At 40.4% G+C, this 20,180-nt stretch overlaps 1 protein-coding gene across 4 annotated transcripts in view; it reads left to right on the plus strand.

Moving 5' to 3' along the window:
* The first annotated feature begins 6,245 nt into the window (after positions 1–6,245).
* Positions 6,246–20,180, plus strand: part of si:dkey-34e4.1 (carboxyl-terminal PDZ ligand of neuronal nitric oxide synthase protein) — a 50,302-nt gene continuing 36,367 nt past the window's right edge. The window contains exons 1-3 of one of the 4 annotated variants that reach the window (XM_013274075.3): positions 6,250–6,870; positions 6,967–7,285; positions 8,998–9,069. In XM_013274075.3, coding sequence (XP_013129529.1) covers positions 7,181–7,285; positions 8,998–9,069 — 177 coding nt within the window. In that variant the 5' untranslated portion in view covers positions 6,250–6,870; positions 6,967–7,180. Of the gene's footprint in view, positions 7,286–8,997; positions 9,070–12,441; positions 12,633–20,180 lie in introns of those variants that run through there. The other 3 variants (XR_001224821.3, XM_025909213.1, XM_005454542.4) reach the window with 3 other exon arrangements.

The raw sequence follows: 20,180 nt of genomic DNA on the forward strand, positions 1-20,180 counted from the left end.
TTTACATTTTTATGTTAATGTCAGAGCCCATCTAATTTGTAACTGCAGCTATGTCCTCTGTCATTTCAAATGTTTCGTGTATAAGGACATAATAAAAAATAAACGGCTTTTTACCAAATCCTCTTATTAGGTACATACTGTACATTACTTACTTACTCAAAAATGACGGCCTAACATCTCCACTTTGGTCTCATCTGTCCAGAGGACTTCCAGAAATCTTGCAGTTTATTCAAATGCAGCTTTACAAACTTAAGTTGTGTTGCCATCTTCTTTTTTAAGAGAAGAGGCTTTCTCCTTCTTGTTTAGTTGCTCTCAACTTCTACTGTCAAATGTTTTCACATATAACATCCTAACTAAAGAGTTGGAGATGTAGCTCTTGGGTTTTTGTGGACTAATGCACAGTTTGACCTTGGGGCAATCATCCACTCGTGGGAAGATTGGAAACTGTGTTGAATGCTTTCCACTTGGATAATCTTTCTGACTGTAGAATGACACGCTACAAATTATTTCTAAATGACTGTATAACCCCACCCAGATTGACTGGCATCGACAAGATCTTTGCTGATGTCAACAAGCTGCCAAAACTTCTGTTTTTTAATGGAGATGCACACACCTCCTGAGCTTCTCTATAAAAAGTGGGAGTGATTCCTTAGAAAGCAGTAAGGATGTGTTTAGTATTCTTTTTTTTTTTTTGTGGGGAGGATGGGGCGGGGTCCGGGAACCACCACCCCCTCCGACCGTCACGCTGGACCCCCCGACCGGCTCTAGAGGCGAGCCTGCGGGCCGGAGGAACGGACCGCCCGAAGGCCCCGGCGAAGGTGCCGGGCCCGGCGGCGGCCCTCCGATGGCAGGCCATGTTTGCCAGTCGATCGATGTTTAGTATTCATACGCTGCTTCTTAGTTTTGGTTTGGTTTCTGTTTAATAAATAGTGATGTGGTGTAATATATCATGCTTTTGTCATTCATCCGAGGTTGTCTTTACCGAATTTTAAGACCCGTAGGGGTCCTGGTTAGATTTATAACTGTTAAAAGGGACTTTACCTGACAATGTAAAGTGCCTTAAGGCAACTGTTGTTGTGAATTAGCGCCTTATGAATAAAACTGAATTAAATTGAATAGCTGCTGTTCTCATATGCAAAAACTTAGAACTGGAAGTGTTTATTTTAATTTATTTTGTTTATTTGCCAATAATGATTACTCTGTTAAAAAGTTGTACACCTGGGAAAAGTAAATATGATATGTCACAGTCACGCATGGTTCTTTTCAGTTCTTTTTCAAATGTTATTTCCATTTACTGCAGCTAGGTAGAACCTTTTCCTCTTTAAATTATTCAGCTGTGGTTGAATCTGGGCAGAACATCCTGCTCCTTCTGAAAGCTTCAAAAGACAAAGCATCTCTCTGTCTGAAGTGTGGAGTTAGGCAAGAAGATGAATACTGATGAAAGACTAAATTTTATAAAAAGATTTTATAAAAAGATTTCTGTTATACGCTGTTTTGGGTTTTGGGGGGGCAATTTTGCTAAGTGTTAGAATATTTTTGGGCACTTTGATTGTGTTTTCTTAATAAAACAATTTCCCACTGACATTTTAAGATCCTTTCAGACAAATAAGCCTTACTTTGAATAATAATCTTGGAAAAAATGGCCCCTTTATGTTTTGAAAAACCAAATGAAAGCAAGTAAAATTGTTTCTTTTTCGTGAGGTCCTCTGTGCCATTTTTTTTTAGACTGCACAAACTGTGTTTGTGACAACTGTATATTGCATTTAATTCAATTTCAGTTTTATTTATACAGCACCAAATCACAACAGTCACCTCAAGGTGCTTGTAAGGTAGGGTAAGGTAATGATTCTGCAATAATACAGAGAAAACCCCCAAAACCAGACAACCCCCTTTGAGTTCCCACTTGGTGACAGTGGGAAGGAAAAACTCCCTTTTAACAGGAAGAAACCTCTGGCAGAACCAGGCTCAGGGAGGGGCAGGACAAAAGACACACTGTGGAAATGCAGATGATTCATAGAAAAGTTTCAGTGTCACATAGATGTTACTGAAAGATATTACTGTTATCATTAAAAAGAGATTTCAGTGTTATCTCTTATACTTCTGCTTTTTGTATTGTTACAAGCAAAAATATTTGGGCTTTTTTAAAAAAAAAATAAAAAATTATAATGCTATGTGTCATCCAACCCGATCAAACAGCTGTGTTTGCAACTGTGGTTGATCTTGAGTGGTGGCCCTTTACAGTGGCAAGCTTTTGATATTTCTTATGCCCTGTCAACATGAATCAGTGTCTGCAGGTGAATGGAAACTGAAACCAAGTATTTTTTTTGCTGTCATGTAAGACAAATCTAAATCACGTATACTTTAAAATTTAAAAGCAGTGATCAAAGAAAAATGAAATGCTTCACATCTCAGTGTCACACCACAGAAATTAAGGATACTCTACAGTTCCCTGTTTTTTACATTTTGCTTTTTTACATTAAATCATCTACTTTAATACTTTTGTTAAATCCCTTTAATTAAGGCTGAACTTCAACCACATCTTGACCGTTAGATTAGAAAAAACAGGGGCAAAATTTCAAAAAAGTATGGACCTAACCATATACATACATACAATGATGCTTCAGTGCAAACCTGCTCCCATCATAGGCCTGTTTATGTCTTGTGTAATTATGTCTCCACATGTTTTCATTATCTGAACTCTGTGATTCGTCACGGTCTGAGTCTTCTGTGTGGTTTGTGTTTAATAACAGCTGTTAAAGTCAGATGACTAGACAAGGAGCTACCTGATGTGTTCTGCAGATTAGATAAGTGTGAAATAACACTAATACAGCCAGATGCAGATCAGCTGCACTGCAAGTGGATAAGATCAAACAGGAATGTTTCCATTAGTCTATTACATCATTAATTGTGAGACCTTATCATATTCACAATGACCAGATACTAAGATTACAGAAGAGCAGTCAGTGGAGAGAGATATTTACAAAGCAAATAGAAATGACCTAAAGCACAGCTTGTAGCTCAGGTGGTAAACATGGAAGCTCATTTAACTGCAGGTTTGGTTGTGGTGACGTTTCTCTTGTTTTCCTGAGCATCTTGAATGGCAGTTCACCTGTGTCCCCTATGTCAGTCAGCCTATTCTCCGATCCCATCATTTAGCCTGATATATTCAAATAAGTTCAACATTATTTTAAAAAAGGAGAAAAAAAATTAAGAGGTTTATGGGATCAATAACATCATGGGATTCCTGCTGGATGCGTGGCAACCAATTAGCAATGATACAGACATACACCACTTAAAGTCTACTAAAAATGTATGTGTTTATCCATTTCAGGGTCATTGGGGAGGTTGGACGAGACTGGATACACCCTGGACAGGTCACCAGTTTGCCACAGGGCTAACGCAGAGAGATAAACAGCCATTCCCACACATCCATGAGCAATTTAGAAATAACCTATAATAATCTAATATAATAATCTTACCCCACTAACTATATGTGTTTGGAAACAAGCTGGAGTACTCAGAGAGCAGACATGGGAGAAACATGCAAGCACCACCAGAAGGTGGATTCAAACCCAAGGACTTCTTGCTGTGAAGCAACAGTGCTAACAACCACACCACCCAGTAAATTTAGTAAACTTTTTTCTTTTAATATAATTTGGCTTTTTAATTTAATTTGGTTGATGATCCTATAATTAATGTTTTAAAATAAAAACCCAGGCGTATGACAAGATGACTGCCAAGTGGCGAGACTTGAAGGGTTTTATCAGCTGTGGCTTCACATTTGTCACACAGACCTGAGAGAAGCAATGCTCATCTCATCTAATGCTCAGCCAGAAAGAAAAGACACATGTTTGACGTTATCAGTCAGAGCACACTGACCATCCTGCTCATTTTAATCTGACGTTTTGGGAATGCATCTTGTCTCACACAGACAGACTGATAGGCTGCGTAATAACCTGCAAAAGTATTAAAAAGCCACCACTCCGATAGCTGCTGCAGCCGTAACTTCTCTGTGTAACTGGATGTCGTTACCATAATAGCAAAAATATGATACTTTTAATTACACACTGTGTAGAGAGAGGAACATGATAGATGTTCACACGTGATGAGCTGTAATGGAGAAAGGGCTAGTTTTAGTTGTGTTTAGTTTCAAGGTGTTCTATAAATGACTGTCAATGACAACAAGGGCTACCTAAAACTGTAAAAGTATATTAAATTAAATTATTTAAAAGGAACGCACAGCTCAAAACACATACAGCACCATGACTGCCAGTTTAACTTATAAGAACCAGAGAAAAGTGTGAATTACAATCAAAAGGATTTAGCTGCTAGCAGGTTATGCAGTTTCCCCCCCAAAAAAATTACCAGCTTAACCACATCCTCTATGGATTCTTTGCTTGGATTCCCCCCCATCTGTAGCACTGACCTTACATCTAGGTTTAATAGATGCTTAATGCCTGTTTGATGAATCAGGTTAATTCTACCCATCTGTCACCAATTAATTAAAATGGCATTATGTGAGAAAAAAAGTCTTGTGTGTCTGCCCAAGACTTTCTTCTCTCACTTTTAAGCTCTTGCCCTTTAAGTGCCGATTTAGTGGGATTTAGTTGTGTCACCTGGCTTCCACTTTCTCACATTCATGCATATTCATTCATTCATTCATTTGATTTACAGGGATTAGTCTCTATAGGTCTATGGCTCTGCTGTCTCTGGAGAACAAGGCGACAAGTTCAAGAAAAAGAAGTTTACTTTTTCTTGAAAAACAGCTGGAAAAAAGGCAAAGTTACCTTTAAAATTCAGTAACTTATAGTAAACGGCCAGCAGAGGGCGCTAGAACATAATTTCATTGACATCTGGAGTATTTAACTTAGTTTTTAACACAGTAATTAATTATGTAATAGATTAGCGGCTACTACTAGTACTACAAAAGGATGACTCTCTTTGTTATTGATGCTTTAAATACTGAACATGATGTTCCTCTTACAGACTGCTCACTGGGCTTAACGTTAATACCGACAGCTGATAAGAGCGTCCTGAGAATTAACCCTCTATTCACTGTTTCTCTCATCACGAAACCAAAAACTGATTTCCGGTATTTGCCAAAAACAAAACAAAAAACCAAAACAAAAACCAACTGACATATTTAAACAAGTGTAAATTACTTGATGGGTTATAATCTGTGAAAGATATTTTAAATCAATTTTTCAGGAATGATATGAAGCAGGGGCGAGTCTAGGTTCAAACTTTTAGGGGGCCTCAGCTCCCACTCATAATGTCACACATGCACTGCCTCTTTATTAATATTAATGTAATATGCTGTTTCCAAATGTAATCAGTCCTTTTCACGTTTGCAAACCTCAATTCAATTCATTGACATTAAAAATGTTTTTTTAAAGAGTCGCCTGGCCAAGAGGGCATCAGAGATTGCAACAAATATAACATTGCTGTTCTATAATGTGGCCAAAAAGGACTGGCTTGATTATAATGCAGGTGCAATAATACAGCCATACATTGTGTAAAATGACATGCCACTGTGCAACCATCAAAAACTATCTGCCAGCCAGGCAAAGGGGGCTCACTGAGCTCTTCTTATAGGAACAGACTCACAGAGGCTCTGGTTAGAAAACTCAAAGGGCTGATGAAAACGGACATATGTGATCAGTGTGAATCCCAGCCATTTGATCAGCAGCATGAGCTGATCAGACCTGAAAGGTGTCTTTAATGTGGAGAAAAACAGCCCAGGGCTCATGGCTCAACAGAGCCACTGGACGATGAAATAAGAAATAAGCGCATATATGGCATGAGGGTTTTTTTTCTTTCTTTCTTTTTTGTGGGTGAGCGGGGGCAAATGAGTGGTCTGATAGTTTTCCTAATAAAAGTAAGCTTGTATTAGTTATACTTTTAACTGAGGTTTAATTCAATGCATACTATTGCTTGATATTTAACAGAACTTTTGTGCAAGTGGATCTATTCTATAGCCTACATCAAGTGTGTCAAACATAAGGCCCAGGGACCAAAATCTGCTCAGCAAAGACTGAAATCTGGCCCACTGGATGACTTTGGAAAATGTGAAGGAGGGCATACATTTTGGACTTTTAGGTAAGCTTTAAAAGCCAAGCCATCCATACTACACCAGAGTAATTAAGCAATAAATAGACATGTTTTTTAATGCTTACAATATAAATTTCGTTTATTTTAACAAAGGGTTCACAGTAAGTTCCTTGAAATTTAGTCCCGAAGACTCGTGCCGACAGATTTCTTTCATTTACTACATTAGCATTTCTTTATCATGTAGAAGACACCCGCTGCGGATGTTATCAGTCAAATCCAATGGGCGCTGAGAAGCGGGTGTAGAAAAACTGAGCAATACAGATCAAATCTCACTTTCCCCCCCTTAAGATATCTCAGGCATTAAACACATAACTTCTTCACACTGACAGAACGGGCAGACTCGCTGGTTCGACCCACTTAAGATCAAAATGGGCTGCGCGTGGCCGACGCTGTTGAGTAAGTGTGATCGATGCTAGTCCAGATGTGATTAGCAGCTAATTACAGTTTTATTTCTGCAGCAGACCCAACTTCGGTTTCCAAAGGTTTCTAAGGTTCATGTCCCTAGGGGAGGACCAACTTAGTCGTCAGCCTTCCTCCCAGCTCCTGGGTTGCGTCATGCTTGGGAACTTCACTCCAATGAGGGACCTGCTTTGTGCTTTGTGGAGAGAGAGGGAGAGAGGTGGAGAGAGAGAGAGAGAGAGAGAGAGGGAGAGAGCAGCGTTGCCACCAACAGGACGGGATTCAAAAAAAAAAAAAAAGGAAAAAGCACAGCCAGAAGGCAACATCACCTGCAGAGCGAAACAACGCTGGATTTCCCCGGTGGGAAACAAACATCCGTGCTGTTTTCCTATATATCAGAGGCTTACTGCGTGTAGAAGAATTCGCTCAAGTGTCTTTTCGGTTTTTTTGTCTCAGGAAAAAAAAAGAAAGAGGCGCGCAGTTTTGTCCTTCTTGAGGACCCGGGACCTTGTTGAAGCTCGGAGCGGGGACGATGGACCGCGTTTCCGCCGGGAATTCTCTCTCCGAGCCGGGCCCTGCGCACACATGGGGACTGTAGCGCTTCCAGTCCGGTTTGTTTAGCGGCTGAACCGTGTTTACTGTGCCGGGAAAGGAGGTCGGGAAAGCCGCGATGCCCGCCAGGAACAGGTACAACCTGGTGGATGATGTGGCGGACTCGAGGGTGCCGCTCCACAACGAGGAGGCTTACCAGCACGGGATATATTTCCAAGCCAAGGTGAAGTCCGGAGAGAGCCCGAACCTCTTTAATATGCAGTGTTTTCAGAGTTGCATGAGCCTGCTGTGTGCTGCTGGAGCGGCAGGTGCACTGGGCTGAAGTTTGAACACATGGTAGCTTTGCCTTCAGGTCACACATTTATTAGTGCACGCATACATCGAAAGTCGAAAATGTTAAAGACAGGACTCAGAGCCGATGTGGGATGACTCAATCGTCTAAAAGCAGATAACGATAGATGATCATTTTTTGATGCTTTGAGTGCATTTGGGGGCTTTTCCCAACTTGCTGAATTATTAAGGTGATCGCGAAGAAACCAGACGGTATTCAGCTTTAATGATTGCTTTTATAGTGGAGCAGCTCGTGATTGCTTTCATCATTGGTTGCTTTTTTTTTTTTTTTAGATTATTTCCCATAATAGCAGTAATGGTTTGCAATAGATGTGAACAGATAATTAAAACAAAATCTGTTTCCTAGATGTGGAAGTGATGTTAGATCATGCTGTTTTTGTCAGATCAACAGTGTAGGACTTCAAAAGTTTCGGTTTCCGTTTATGTGAAACGGGAAAAGAAGCTGAAAATAGCAAATATCTGGCACTTTGCACAAAGTCATATTGATGGACTAATCGCTGTGTGAGTCATAGGCACATGCGTCTTTAACTGTATTTTGGGTCTGTTTGTTGTTCCGTTTGATCAGCAAACCGAAAGGGTTAAAGAAAGGGAGTGTTTCTGGTCCAAAGTTCATTCACATGGGTGCTTGTATCTTGTATCTCACTGGGCCTGCTCAGCAGCAGGGTGATGTCACTGTTCCTTTCTTTCGCTGAATGTCCCGTAACTCCACAGCACAAACTTGATATTTACTGTGACTATACAACACTTTTCAGTCAGATAAAAACAGTAAAATATAAAAGATGAATCCTCCCCATTCTGTTACACACACCCCAAAAAAACAAACAAAAAGAAAACATATGCATGATGCATTTCTAAATTCAAACACCGTGAGCTGCAGAATGTACACAAGAAAATGAGTCATTAAATTAAAAAAAGGAAAATCCTATTAACTAAGTAAACAATAAATTAAGGCCAGTGTTGCTGAAGCTCTCAGACAGTTTACTGTAAAATGATGGAGACATCAAAGGCGTCATTGTCCCCAGAGCCCCTTCATTACACAGGCGTGGATTCAAATCTATGCAAGCCACAAAGAGCTCATTAAAAAGGCATAGCTTTGCTTTGTTTGGTTTTTTTTCCTGTCATACATTAAACACATTTTGTCTTAAATAGAGACACCCTGGTTGACACTTTGCAAAGAAAATCTGTGATTGGCCGTGTTAGCTGATCTCTCCGGTAGTGAAAACCTGCTCCAGCTACTGATGTCCTGGGGATGAGGAGTATCACATGTTACAGGCTCGGTGAAGATGGCTTTTTTCCTTTATTGAAGTTAACAGTCTAAGTGAGCCCTAATTTTGGTGCCGTTTGATCACAGCCCCCCTCTCTTACTTGTCTTCGGGAGGCTGTTTATCTTCCAAGGATGAAAATGGAAAAAGAAACTGCACGTTTAATCTTGTGAAGGCAGAATGGCTTTGGGAGTAGAAGCACAAGGGATTGGATACACTGATCTCAGTTTGTGCCTAAGGAATATTAATCGTGCAGTTGTTTTCCATGGGATAATACCTGACGCTGATGCTTTGTGTATGTATGTGTGTGTGTTTATTTCAGTACGTGGGTAGTCTTGACGTGCCCAGGCCCAACAGTCGGATGGAGATCGTGGCAGCCATGAGGAGAATCAGGGTAAGATCCAAAAACAGTGTCATCCTATGTTTAAGCCTCGAAGCAAAGACACACACACACAGACTCACACACTCATCAGTGTGTGAGTCCAGCGGTGAGTGGGCCTTGATGGAGGACAGAAACTATCTTTACAATAACAGGAGAATTGCACACACAGTAGAAAAAAAAAAGAGCATGCTGCTGTCAGAAGGTATTTGTTCTGAGGAGGCAGTGACGCATGTGCTGCCTGGACAGCATGTCATGGCTTCTGACGTGGGAAAACAATGCAAGGATGAAAAAGTAAGAGGGCTGAGGTGGATTGTGTGGCTCTCTTTGCTGTGTCTCTTTGCCCCTTTGAAAAATGGGGAGCTTGAGGGGACGCATTGTATACATGCATGTTGTGACTGCCTTTGAACAAACTCAGTCTGTGGCTTTTGATTTTTGCATTCTGTTGAGTGGATAGTTTTTGTTTTTTTTCCTCAAATCAGCGTTATAGTATAAGATGATGACCCCCCCCCCCCCCCCCCCCCCTCTCCGTCCCCCTCCTAGCTATAAAATCATATCATTGTTACTATCATCTTTCCCCCAGAAGGCCGGCAGTTTCATCAGGAAGCTAACACAAAGCCAAATCAGGCAACCAGGCTGGTCCTGTAATCTAAGTGTGACTCACTAGATGTGCTTGGTTCAAACATGACAAAGCTCTTAGCCGAGTGTGTGTGAGCTACTAAAAAGTCATAATGTGCATTTACCCCCCTGAAAAATGCACAAGATTTAAGGCAACTCATGCAAACATCTTTTGGGGGTTTTCTTTTTACCCTTTTTGGGTGAATTTAAAACACTCCAATAGTGTGAACTTCAAATTTGTATAAACATTTGTACAACCGCATTTGTATAAACATAATGCAAACCTACATCTGGAAAAAGCAGGGTTGCTCTATAAACCTGCGAAAGCTGTTGGAGGGTGAAGATAACACATCTCTAAATTTACCACAATTCCAGCAAACCTGTAAATCAATAAAGGTGTAGAGTAAACATGATCATAAGGGTGATACAGCACAGGCTGCAGGTACAGGCAAGGAGGGAAGATGCTGCTGGTTGCTACAAGAAAAAGATCATCTTGTACATTTCAAAAATGTACAACACAGTGAGATCTGTTTACTATGTATTTGTGATGCTCCCATTTAAAAATACACAATTTGCCATTAGTGCTTATTCATGTTCATGTCTAAGAGTGTGCTCTCATTCGGATGCATACATGTTGGGGTTGTGCATATCTGTATATTCACTTCCCTTCAGAGCCAAAGAAAGCTGCTAAAGCTGCAACTGTCAGTGTATTTTACAGAAATATGACGTAATAGGAAATTATTGAAGCTCTGATTTGTGTCAAATAGTCTCCTGATGACTGTAAATATGAGAGTCTGGCTCTTGAACAATTTGGTATAATTTTTATATCTTTTTTCATGTGTTCACAACTACGTGCATCAACATGCATGGAAGCCAACCAAGGCACAGGGAAAGCATGCAAACTCCCCACAGAGAGGACCCAGCTGAACACGGGACCCTCATAGTGTGAGGCAACAGTGCTCACCACGTTACCACTGTACCACCCTATTTACCTGACATACCTAACACCTAACATAGTTTTCACGCCGTCTCCATCTGACAACAAACACTCTCTGCATGTATACAGGCTGTCCGCGATGCTGCCTTTGCACTAACCCCATTAGTGCAAAGCCAACAATCATATAACCCTCTATGAGCAAGCACTTTGGCGACAGTGGGAAGGAAAAACTCCCTTTTGACAGGAAGAAACCTCCAGGCTCAGGGAGGGGCAGCCATCTGCTGCGACCACTTGGGGTGAGAGAAGGAAGACAGAATAAAAGGCATGCTGTGGAAGAGAGCCAGAGATTAATAACAAGTATGATTCAGTGCAGAGAGGTCTATTAACACACAGTGACTGAAGAAGAAATACTTAAGACAATATAAAAATGCAGTTTAAAAATAATTTTGCTTTATTGTCACAAGACATGGATTACCTGTTTATACTCTGCCCAGCTGCTATGTTGCCAGCAGTGGAGAAACTATGCAACATCACCACTTCTTAACTCTATAAATTTGCATGTAACGGCTGTTATAGATGCCAATACTGATATATCACCAAATAGCTAATATTGGCCAATATATGGGCGCTAACGATATATCAGTCGGGTCTAAGCTCAACAGCATAATCCAGCATCCACAACAGTTGTAGAGGAACCGAGTTGTGTGACGTACAGATGGTTGCCTGCTCACCAGACCTTCTAGAGAAAGCCACCATTTTTAATCCAACTTGTTTCCTTTATGTAGATTTTGTCAGCAAAAACTAAGCAGCAACCTAAAAGAATAAAGTCAACACAGACGTGCCAAATACTCCTGGAGTTTATGTTTTAGGCCTGTTTTCCAAGTGAAATGTAACTAGCGCTGTATAGATGTATTTTGAGTAGCCTTCCTGATTTTCACTTCATCCTTTTTTACAAAAGCAAAGAGCCTCGTCTTTAATTTAATGCGCGACCGTTTGGCTGAGGCACTGAGCAGAGACTTCGCGGAGCAAAGCATGATTAAAGAGAGTGAGGAATGAACTGATGGCAGCGGGAGAAAGACTTGGGAGGAGGAAGTCCTGGAATCTAGCAGGGTTGTGCGGTGGCTGGCAGAGCCGTAGTCGTTTCATATCCCTCGGCTAATCTCTTTAGTCTCAGTGGATGTGAGAAAGCAGGCGCAAACATGAGAAGAGAGAGAGGAAGGGCAGACAGCGCAGACCATCATCTTTGTATAAACAGTGGATCTGGGTTTGACAGAACGCAGGAGTCGTGCTAGTTTTTGGGGGTTGTTTTTTTTTTTTACAAACTCACACACCTGCCATTCCCACGGAGAGAAAGTGAATAGACACAATTTTGTATCCTGTGGATCTTTTCAGAGTCGCTTTTTTTGTTAGACGTCCTCCCATTATGGCTGACTGGTCATACTGTGTTGGTTTTCTCTGAATTTGCTTCATTCAGTGTGACCAGTGACATAGAAAGTTTGCGAGTCTGTGTGTGTGTGTGAGGTTGAGTGCTCTATAATAGTAAGACCTCTTGTATTCTAACAACCTCCACAATCGATTAACGAGACAGAATAACAAAGGCTGGTGTTGCTGCATCCACACGGAAAGATTCGCTGTCTTCCACGGCTCACTGCCTCAGAAAAAGGGCGTGTGTATGTAATGGAATTTCTTTGGGAGACAACATGTGCTATTTACAGGATGCCACAGTCTCTCTACAAAGAAAAACAAGTTTGAGGCTATTCTCTCTCATTTTCCCCCGACCCGCCTCACCCCCCCCTCTCCACTGCTGTTTTCTTTCCATACCCTCACTCTTCCCCTACCAAAATAGACTGCCTCGATTTAGCCCATCTCTGGCTATCTACTCAGTGCTGACAGGAATAGATTTTAGGCTGAGGGCAGGCTATGCATGCTTCTCTTTGAATTTTGATCGGCCCTAATGGGATTTTAAGCCTGCCGCACGTGTCCATCAGGATGCATCTTCCTTTCCCAGACCGCCAAGAGTCAGGTTTCTACATCTTTTCTTTCTCTCTGCATTTGTCTCTGCGTCTGTCTGGATCATCTCATGAGAAGAGCCCCTGTCTGCCATGCGAGAAGAAAGGATACCTTTTTTTTTCCAGGTTCCTTCTGTTTTAGTTTGGCTTCGCTGATTCTGTTAGTCTTCTGAGAGCTTGCTGAACTGTCATGATTGTGTCAGATGCAGATATTGGGCTGTCGAGGGGGATGAACCTGTCACGGGGTACAGCAGAACTTTTTACACAAGTTAGTTTTACTTTGTCGAGTTTTGTTTATCATGCCTATTTTATACTCAGACTGAACTCCGACTGCAGGTAGAACAACTGTTTTGTTTTGGTTCTTTTGACATGACAGTAACTGATTGTTTAGTAAGTAAATATTGGTGTGCAGTACTGGCATTACTTCTTCCAGTTTCTCCCAGCAGCCCAGGATTTTGTCAACAATTATCAAGCTGCAACTTCAGGGTTTGACAAAAGGAAACCCCAAAAACCGCAGTACCTCCAAACACCACTTGAGGCTGGCTTCAAATATGAATCTAATCCTACAGACTTCCATTGAGCTCATTTACACCTTCATAAGAAAAGCATGTGCTTAACATACATACTGCACTTCCATGGCCACTAACTGAGATCTGTCTACTATGCTACACCTAAGTCTGAGTCATTTAACTGGAAGTCTGCAAGTTTTTTTTGGTGTTTTGTACCTTTTTGGAATATTTCTAAGACAATATTAGAACAAGTAATATGAACTCATCTGCAGTTGATTGCAAAAGGACGGTTGCGAAAGTTATCTAGGACGCATTAGCATTTGTGCTAGAATTTGTGATATTTTGTATGATAGCAAGAAAAGGCTAGCTAGTATTTGTTAACTATCAACTCCACTCAAATAATTTCTCTGGAGCCCTTTGTAGACATTAATACTTCAAAACACCAGAACCAGAAGATTTGGCTATCTTTTATATACAGTCTATGTCAAAAACCATCAAGTCATCAGACACATTTAAGGAATCTGCAGTCTAAAGCACGTGCGTTTGTTTTTAACCATCTTCTTTAATTCTTCTTGTTCATTCACTCAGTTGTCATACAACATGCTGCATCACTGTGATAGTGGTCAGCTTATTTGGCAGTGGCACAAATAATTTAGAGAATAACCGAAATATTAGTATTCATTTCCTTCCAGTCTGTTTCCATCGTCCATTAATTCTTAAAGGTCAAATTTTGGCAACTAGCCATTACAAATGTTTTCCCGTGCCTGAAGGCTCCTAAACATACCACTTAGTCATAGCACCTTGACTTTGCATGAGTGTGACGTTCATAAATGAGGCATTTCGCTCAAAGCCTTTAGTAGACTCAAAGTTAGATTAAAACACTTCAGATAATCAAATAACATGGCCAGGTATGATTGAACTGCACTCAGGACTCAACATGAACAGTTCCTGAGGTACAGTTTTCCAAAACAGCTACACACCCTGCATGTCCCAGAAAGCCTGGGGAGAAATGAAAGCACAGCTTAATTCCAGGCAGTTGTAGATCTACAGCAAAGTGGGGGTGGTTGGTCACCACATGTGTGAATGGGGGGGATACTCTGTTTCCAGAGAGGCATGGACAATAATGAGAGGTTATTGTTTTTTTTACTTTGTATTCATGCTAGCTTAATGGCAGATGTACAAGAGCATAGTCGGTGACCTATATGTGTAGTGGATTAGACGTGATCTCAGCTTTGAAAGGGTACACTCATCTTTTGTTTACCCGGGGTGAACAGTGGTACCGTCTTCTTGATTAACAGTAAAAAGTTACAATTCGTGACCTGCTGTGTTTGAGCCTGGTAACACTAAAAAGTGGCACAGAAGAATTTTAGCTATAGAAAATCTATATTTTGTAAAGCTGATGTCACCAAGTTTGAGTCACTGTGCAATTAATCTAGCAGACAGTACCGATACCTTTGTAATGCCAAAGTTCTTAGTAATGCACGTGCTACTAAATATATTTTAAATCAATCAAATGAACACATTCCAACAAAATTTTTAAATATACTCAAACTGACAGGATGAATGCTATTCTTTTCTGCAGCATCTGGTTATTTTGATGTGACAAGTTGTCTTTATCCTTTGTAAAAAGTTGTATTCAGTACTGCAGTTTGCAAAAACTAATAGCCGAATTTTAGGAAGCTGAAAAACAAGGCAGAATGTGGAGCAGAGGAAGATGGAAGGTGTAGGGTGAGATAGAGGCAGATGGCCTAATGTGGTGACCCCTAAAGGCAGCAGCCAAAAGAATATGGAGAGGAAGAAGATAGGCTATTACGATATAACTACACCCAAGGTTACCACCATATGATTGTGTTGTCTACTGTAAATAGTCACTGTAGATACACTAGTTGGATAACTGTGTGCATGTGTGTGCCAAAGGTGCACTTTAGTATGTTAAGAAATGGCACTACAGCCCTTGTATTTGTAGTACTACGGAAAAATACATGGACTGCCTACTAGAATATCTGTTCTTGTGACACCCCCAGTAAACAGGACTCATAGGGATAGCGTGTGAATCACTGAAATAAAGCTTGCAAGCTGAGAGACTAATTTGTTTCTAAATTGTCACAACCAAAGTTTTTTATTCTGAAGGTTATTTGTACCTTTGATCCTTGTCTTATGTAACCATCATTCAGAATGAACCAAAGCTGACCCTGATGTGAAGCATTCATCCAGATTTGCTTTGTCTCCTTACAAAATCCGCCGATTGTATAATTCAGTGGAATTCGGTTGACTTTGTAGTAAAAATTCAACAGTTTGAAGTGCTCATGAGAGCAGCTTCACTGTAACGTGCGCTGGAAGTGAATTCACGGAAACTTTATTCCACATCAAAATATGCAACACAAGCGAGCACTATATATTATGTAATATTTGATTTTGTCTGATAGTGTGTGTGGGGTAGATAAATATCCTAAAGGGACAACAAGTCTTTCTTCACATGGTTGGACAGACGGCTAGTAAGTGGTCCCTGTCTCCAGTACCAGCTTCACATGCACAGACACACAAGTTTCTCCTTTCATCATCATCCCTAAGGCTATGCTGTTTCTTTCAGCGCCGCAATTAGTCAGGTCTTGTATACTCTGATGTCACTACACTCACCCGAAGCAACGGAAAAGACATTTCTAAAACCATGAACTCAATCCTCCTGCAGAGCCTGAAGGCACAGTTTTCCATAGGCATTCGCTGTCCATTAGACTCTGTACCTCAACACACAGTTCAGGTTTTATTATATTCACCAGTTAAACTTATTTGGAGTGTGTTTTTAAGTATTTTTAGATACAAAATGATTTACATTATGGTGGTATGGTCTCTGAAAGTGTATAGCCAGAACCTGAGCAGTCCTGTAGCCTGCCTATTTCCACTGTTAATGCTGCAACAAAGCCTGCCGTAGCTAATCTCGAGTACAAACACAACTAAAGTCAACGAACCAGCAAGTGGATATGCTTCTGTGTATTGTTAGAACACATATGCCAGGTTCCTGCCAGAAAAGTTGTTAGACACCAGTTCCAGGTGGATAGGACAGTACAAATGACCAAATTACCCCCTCTGCTAAAACACTCATTGTGCTGAGATAGACAGAACAGCCAGTCTGCATATGTGCAACTCTCCAAGGAGGATGAACACCATCTGATAGGTACAGTCGTAACATTTGTCTTGTTCTTCACTGCCTTTTTTAAACTGTATTTCATAATGAAAAAATGGTTACCTGCAGTGGCTCAGTGACATGTAGTGACTGCTGTTGCTGTTCAAGGTTGAGCTCAGTTTAAATACTTGATACAGTGCTGTGCCCCTGTGTCACACTTACATGTAGATCATCAAACATATTTTAATATTAGATTTATTAAGGGAAAAAAGTTATCCAAACCTACCTGGCCCTGTATGAAAAAGTAATTGTCCCCTAAACCTAATAACTGGTAGTGTCACCCTTGGCAGCAAGGACTGCAATCAAGCCTGACTGGCAATGAGTCTTTCACAACTCTGTAGAGAAAGCTTGGCCCACTCTTTTTCGCAGAATTGTTTTAATTCAGCCACATTGGAGTATTTTTAAGGATGAATGGCCTGCTTAAGGTCATGCCAAAGTATCTCAATTGGTTTTCCATCCCAATCTTGACTAGGCAAACAACAGTTTTTAACAGGAACAATATGCTAATTCAGTGCTATAGGAATTCAATTTTATGGCGTATTTTCCAATTATGTCCAAAAAAAGTTTAAATAAGGCACAGCTCAACTACAGTTAAGTTGTGAAATGATTTAAAGGAGCACTGAGAGAAGCAGGATGTGCCAGTCTAACTTGTGTCATTGCCAAGAGTTTAAATATTCATGTAAATGTGTTATTTCAGTCTTATTTAACAAACTAACAAGCATTCCACAAACCTGCTTTTCTTCCTCGATGTGGAGGAGAGTGCAGTTAAGACTGAGAAGTGTGTATTGATGTTTTTAAAGATGAGTCAGAAACCTTGTGGAACGAACTGTGAATGTGCTGTTTTCTATATTCAGATTAATCAGACCAAGAAGCAGCACTCTATGTTTTCTATAATGTGCCGGCAGTTTTTAAAGACACACAAGGTTAAAAGTCTTTTTTTCATAGTCACAACAAAAAAAGTCGATTTTACCACATATTTCCGTTTGTCATATTACTTAAAATATACGTGTCATGTTTGGAAGTTGTGCCTCTTTGCCTGGGAGCATTCTTCCTTAGCATGAGTAGGCAGATAAAACTGGGCCTATCGTACTTTGGTATCGTTTGTTGGATAATGATTGAGGAAAGTGCTGCAGGCTTTCAAGCTGGCAGGATAGGCTGCCCTACTTCTAAATGTGATTTGGAGTCGCGTGCGCGTTTGTGTGGGTGTGCGTGCCTGCACATTTATTTCACTTCTCTCATTTTCTTCCAAAGCGCTACATATAAAGCCTGAAGGTCTCAATCTTCCATTCCCCCCATTCAGCTCCCCAAGACCCTGATCTTCTTTTTGTTTTACTACCGTACTACTCTCCCTCTCATCATTCCTCTCCTGTCTCAGGTGTGCCGTGGTTCAAATATGCACAAAGCAGTTAAGGTTTAAGCTCAGGTTGATGCAAACGTACTGATGACAAAACCTGCATCAGTTGGTTACACTTTACTCTTGCTCCTTTAACAGCTTCCTACTGCTTACTTGGGATGTCTTGATACCTTTAATGTAGCAAATTTATGATTTCCATATTTGGAGGCACAGCTAAAGCATGGCTAATTTCCAGTTTGAATTGAACTCGTCAACTCAGGTGAACCAACACTCCTCCTGACATGAATGTGGTTCAGTGTTCTCATCAGTCAGTCAAGCAATAAATTATTTCCTTCCTTCCTTATCTCATCTCACCTCATCTTAGTCACCATCTCTTTCCTTCCCAAAGCTGAGCTGTGACAGACGTGGTCTTTTAACCTCTGTCTGTGACAGTGATATTAAACTTGTATTTATATGGATTTATAGGACTGGCTTGTAATTAGGGCTGGGCCATATCATACCGTTCATGGTAATACCGATATAATGTTAGGCAATGTTAAGAAAATGAAATATCGCGATAGAATATGGGTAAAACGCGCATGCGCAGTGCCTTTGTTTTCATATGCACATGGCGGAAAAAGCATGGCGGCGACGGAGAGTGAGAAAGGCGAAAGCGGATCGTTGAATGAAACAGATGAACCAGAAATGGTTTGTAAAAATGGTGCAACTTCAGTGGTTTGGAACTGGTTTGGCTTTCGTCCATCACACCAAAGCACAATTTTTGGTAGAGCACGCAAGCGGGAAATAAGGCAAACTTAAAATCAATCCTTTGATTTTCTGAAAAATCGACAGTGCCCCTTATAATCCGGTGCGCCTTATGTATGAATTCTGGTTGTGCTTACTGACCTCGAACTGATTTTATGTGGTACTGTCAAAAAATGTTTTAGTACAAAGCTACGCTTGTGTGTGTATAACCTCTTAAGTTTTGTAGATATTATACATGGTTATGCTCAGGATATGCCGGCCAGTTTCCACTGGAAATGCCTTTTGGTTAAACTGTCAGCAAAGAATTTACATTTGCACTGTTACATTTTTAGCTTTAATGCACATAAAAAACAGCTGCTGTTGTTTAAGTGAAAATAAATTGATGGGGTTTTTTTGCACTAATAAAGTTGTGGAGTTGTAAAGTATTTTGTCTCGAATCAATTATATCGTCAGTTATATCGTTATCGCAAATTTTCAAATATATATCGTGATAAATATTTTTGGCCATTTTGCCCTGCCCTACTTGCAATTAATATATACCTTGTTTTAAGGTGCATTTAAACCTGTTATACAAATCTAATTGAAATAAAAGCTGTGCATTTTCAAAAGGCAGTCCCAAATTGATGTGTATTATGGCCTGATACATAGAAAGCACATTCGAGTGCTTAATTGAAGGTAAAGGCACATTATTTTTAGCCTCATTCACCCAATCACAAAGCACTTTATTCTGTGTCTAACATTCACTAACACACTCACATGGGTGGAAACTTAGGGTTCAACATCTTTCCCAAGGATAATTCACATGTAAACATGTAGACTGGAGCTAGGGATTAAACTAGCAACCTTCCAATGACTAGACGACCCACCACGGCTGCTCCACAGTATTATGAGCTCTAGTAGATGTTTCTTCTTTGTGGACAGGCTGTGATCACCTGACCAGTGATACTGCGACTCTGAGGCTTACTTCTCTTTGTGGATATATGAGCAGATCTTACATGAGCTATCACGACTGCTTTCCAGACCCTAGCCAGTATAAACTTAGTATAAAGGTGGAATTTGCACATTACACTAGAAAATGTCATCAGCTTAAATTGAAATCTATAAATTCGGAGCTAACCTGACACTGATGATGGACACCGCAACCAGTAGCTGTAAGATATTCCACACCTTAAACTTAACCACCTTATTGCAAATGCACTCCTTTGTCCATTGTAGCCTTGGAATAACACACAAATATTATGTTTGTTATTATTTACACAACAATTCATTAATAATAGATAAAACTTTAAATTTCCAGTATCATGTCATTTGCTGAGCAATACTATTTACCTTTGAAAATGTAATAATCATGTGAATATAATATTATGTGTATGGCGATATTTGTTCAGCTGTTTGAAATAACCTGCCCATTCAAAAAGAGTAACAAGCTAGGTTCTGAACGTAGCTTTATTGACATCTGGATCCACGTACAGGATTGATGTAAAGAGGATAAAGCATGGGAGGAGCGTGTGCAGGCAAGACGTTGTGGTGCCACTGCTTTCTGATTTGAGTGTATGCTTGGCATCAGCTGGTAGAATCAACCTGCAGCACAAGAGAAATTATAAAATGATGTATTAAACTGCCAATCAGATTTAATAACTTAATAACTGAAGGTGCCAGATTGCCATTACTTATTGTTCCCACTCGCTTGTACCTCTGACAGCACCCACAACCAGTGAACAAACTGAAGCCAATCTAGCATAATTCTCCAGTTACTGTATCGCACATTGGCAGA

The sequence above is a fragment of the Oreochromis niloticus genome, linkage group LG7 (genome assembly GCF_001858045.2).
Source record: "Oreochromis niloticus isolate F11D_XX linkage group LG7, O_niloticus_UMD_NMBU, whole genome shotgun sequence".
Lineage (NCBI taxonomy): Eukaryota > Metazoa > Chordata > Actinopteri > Cichliformes > Cichlidae > Oreochromis > Oreochromis niloticus.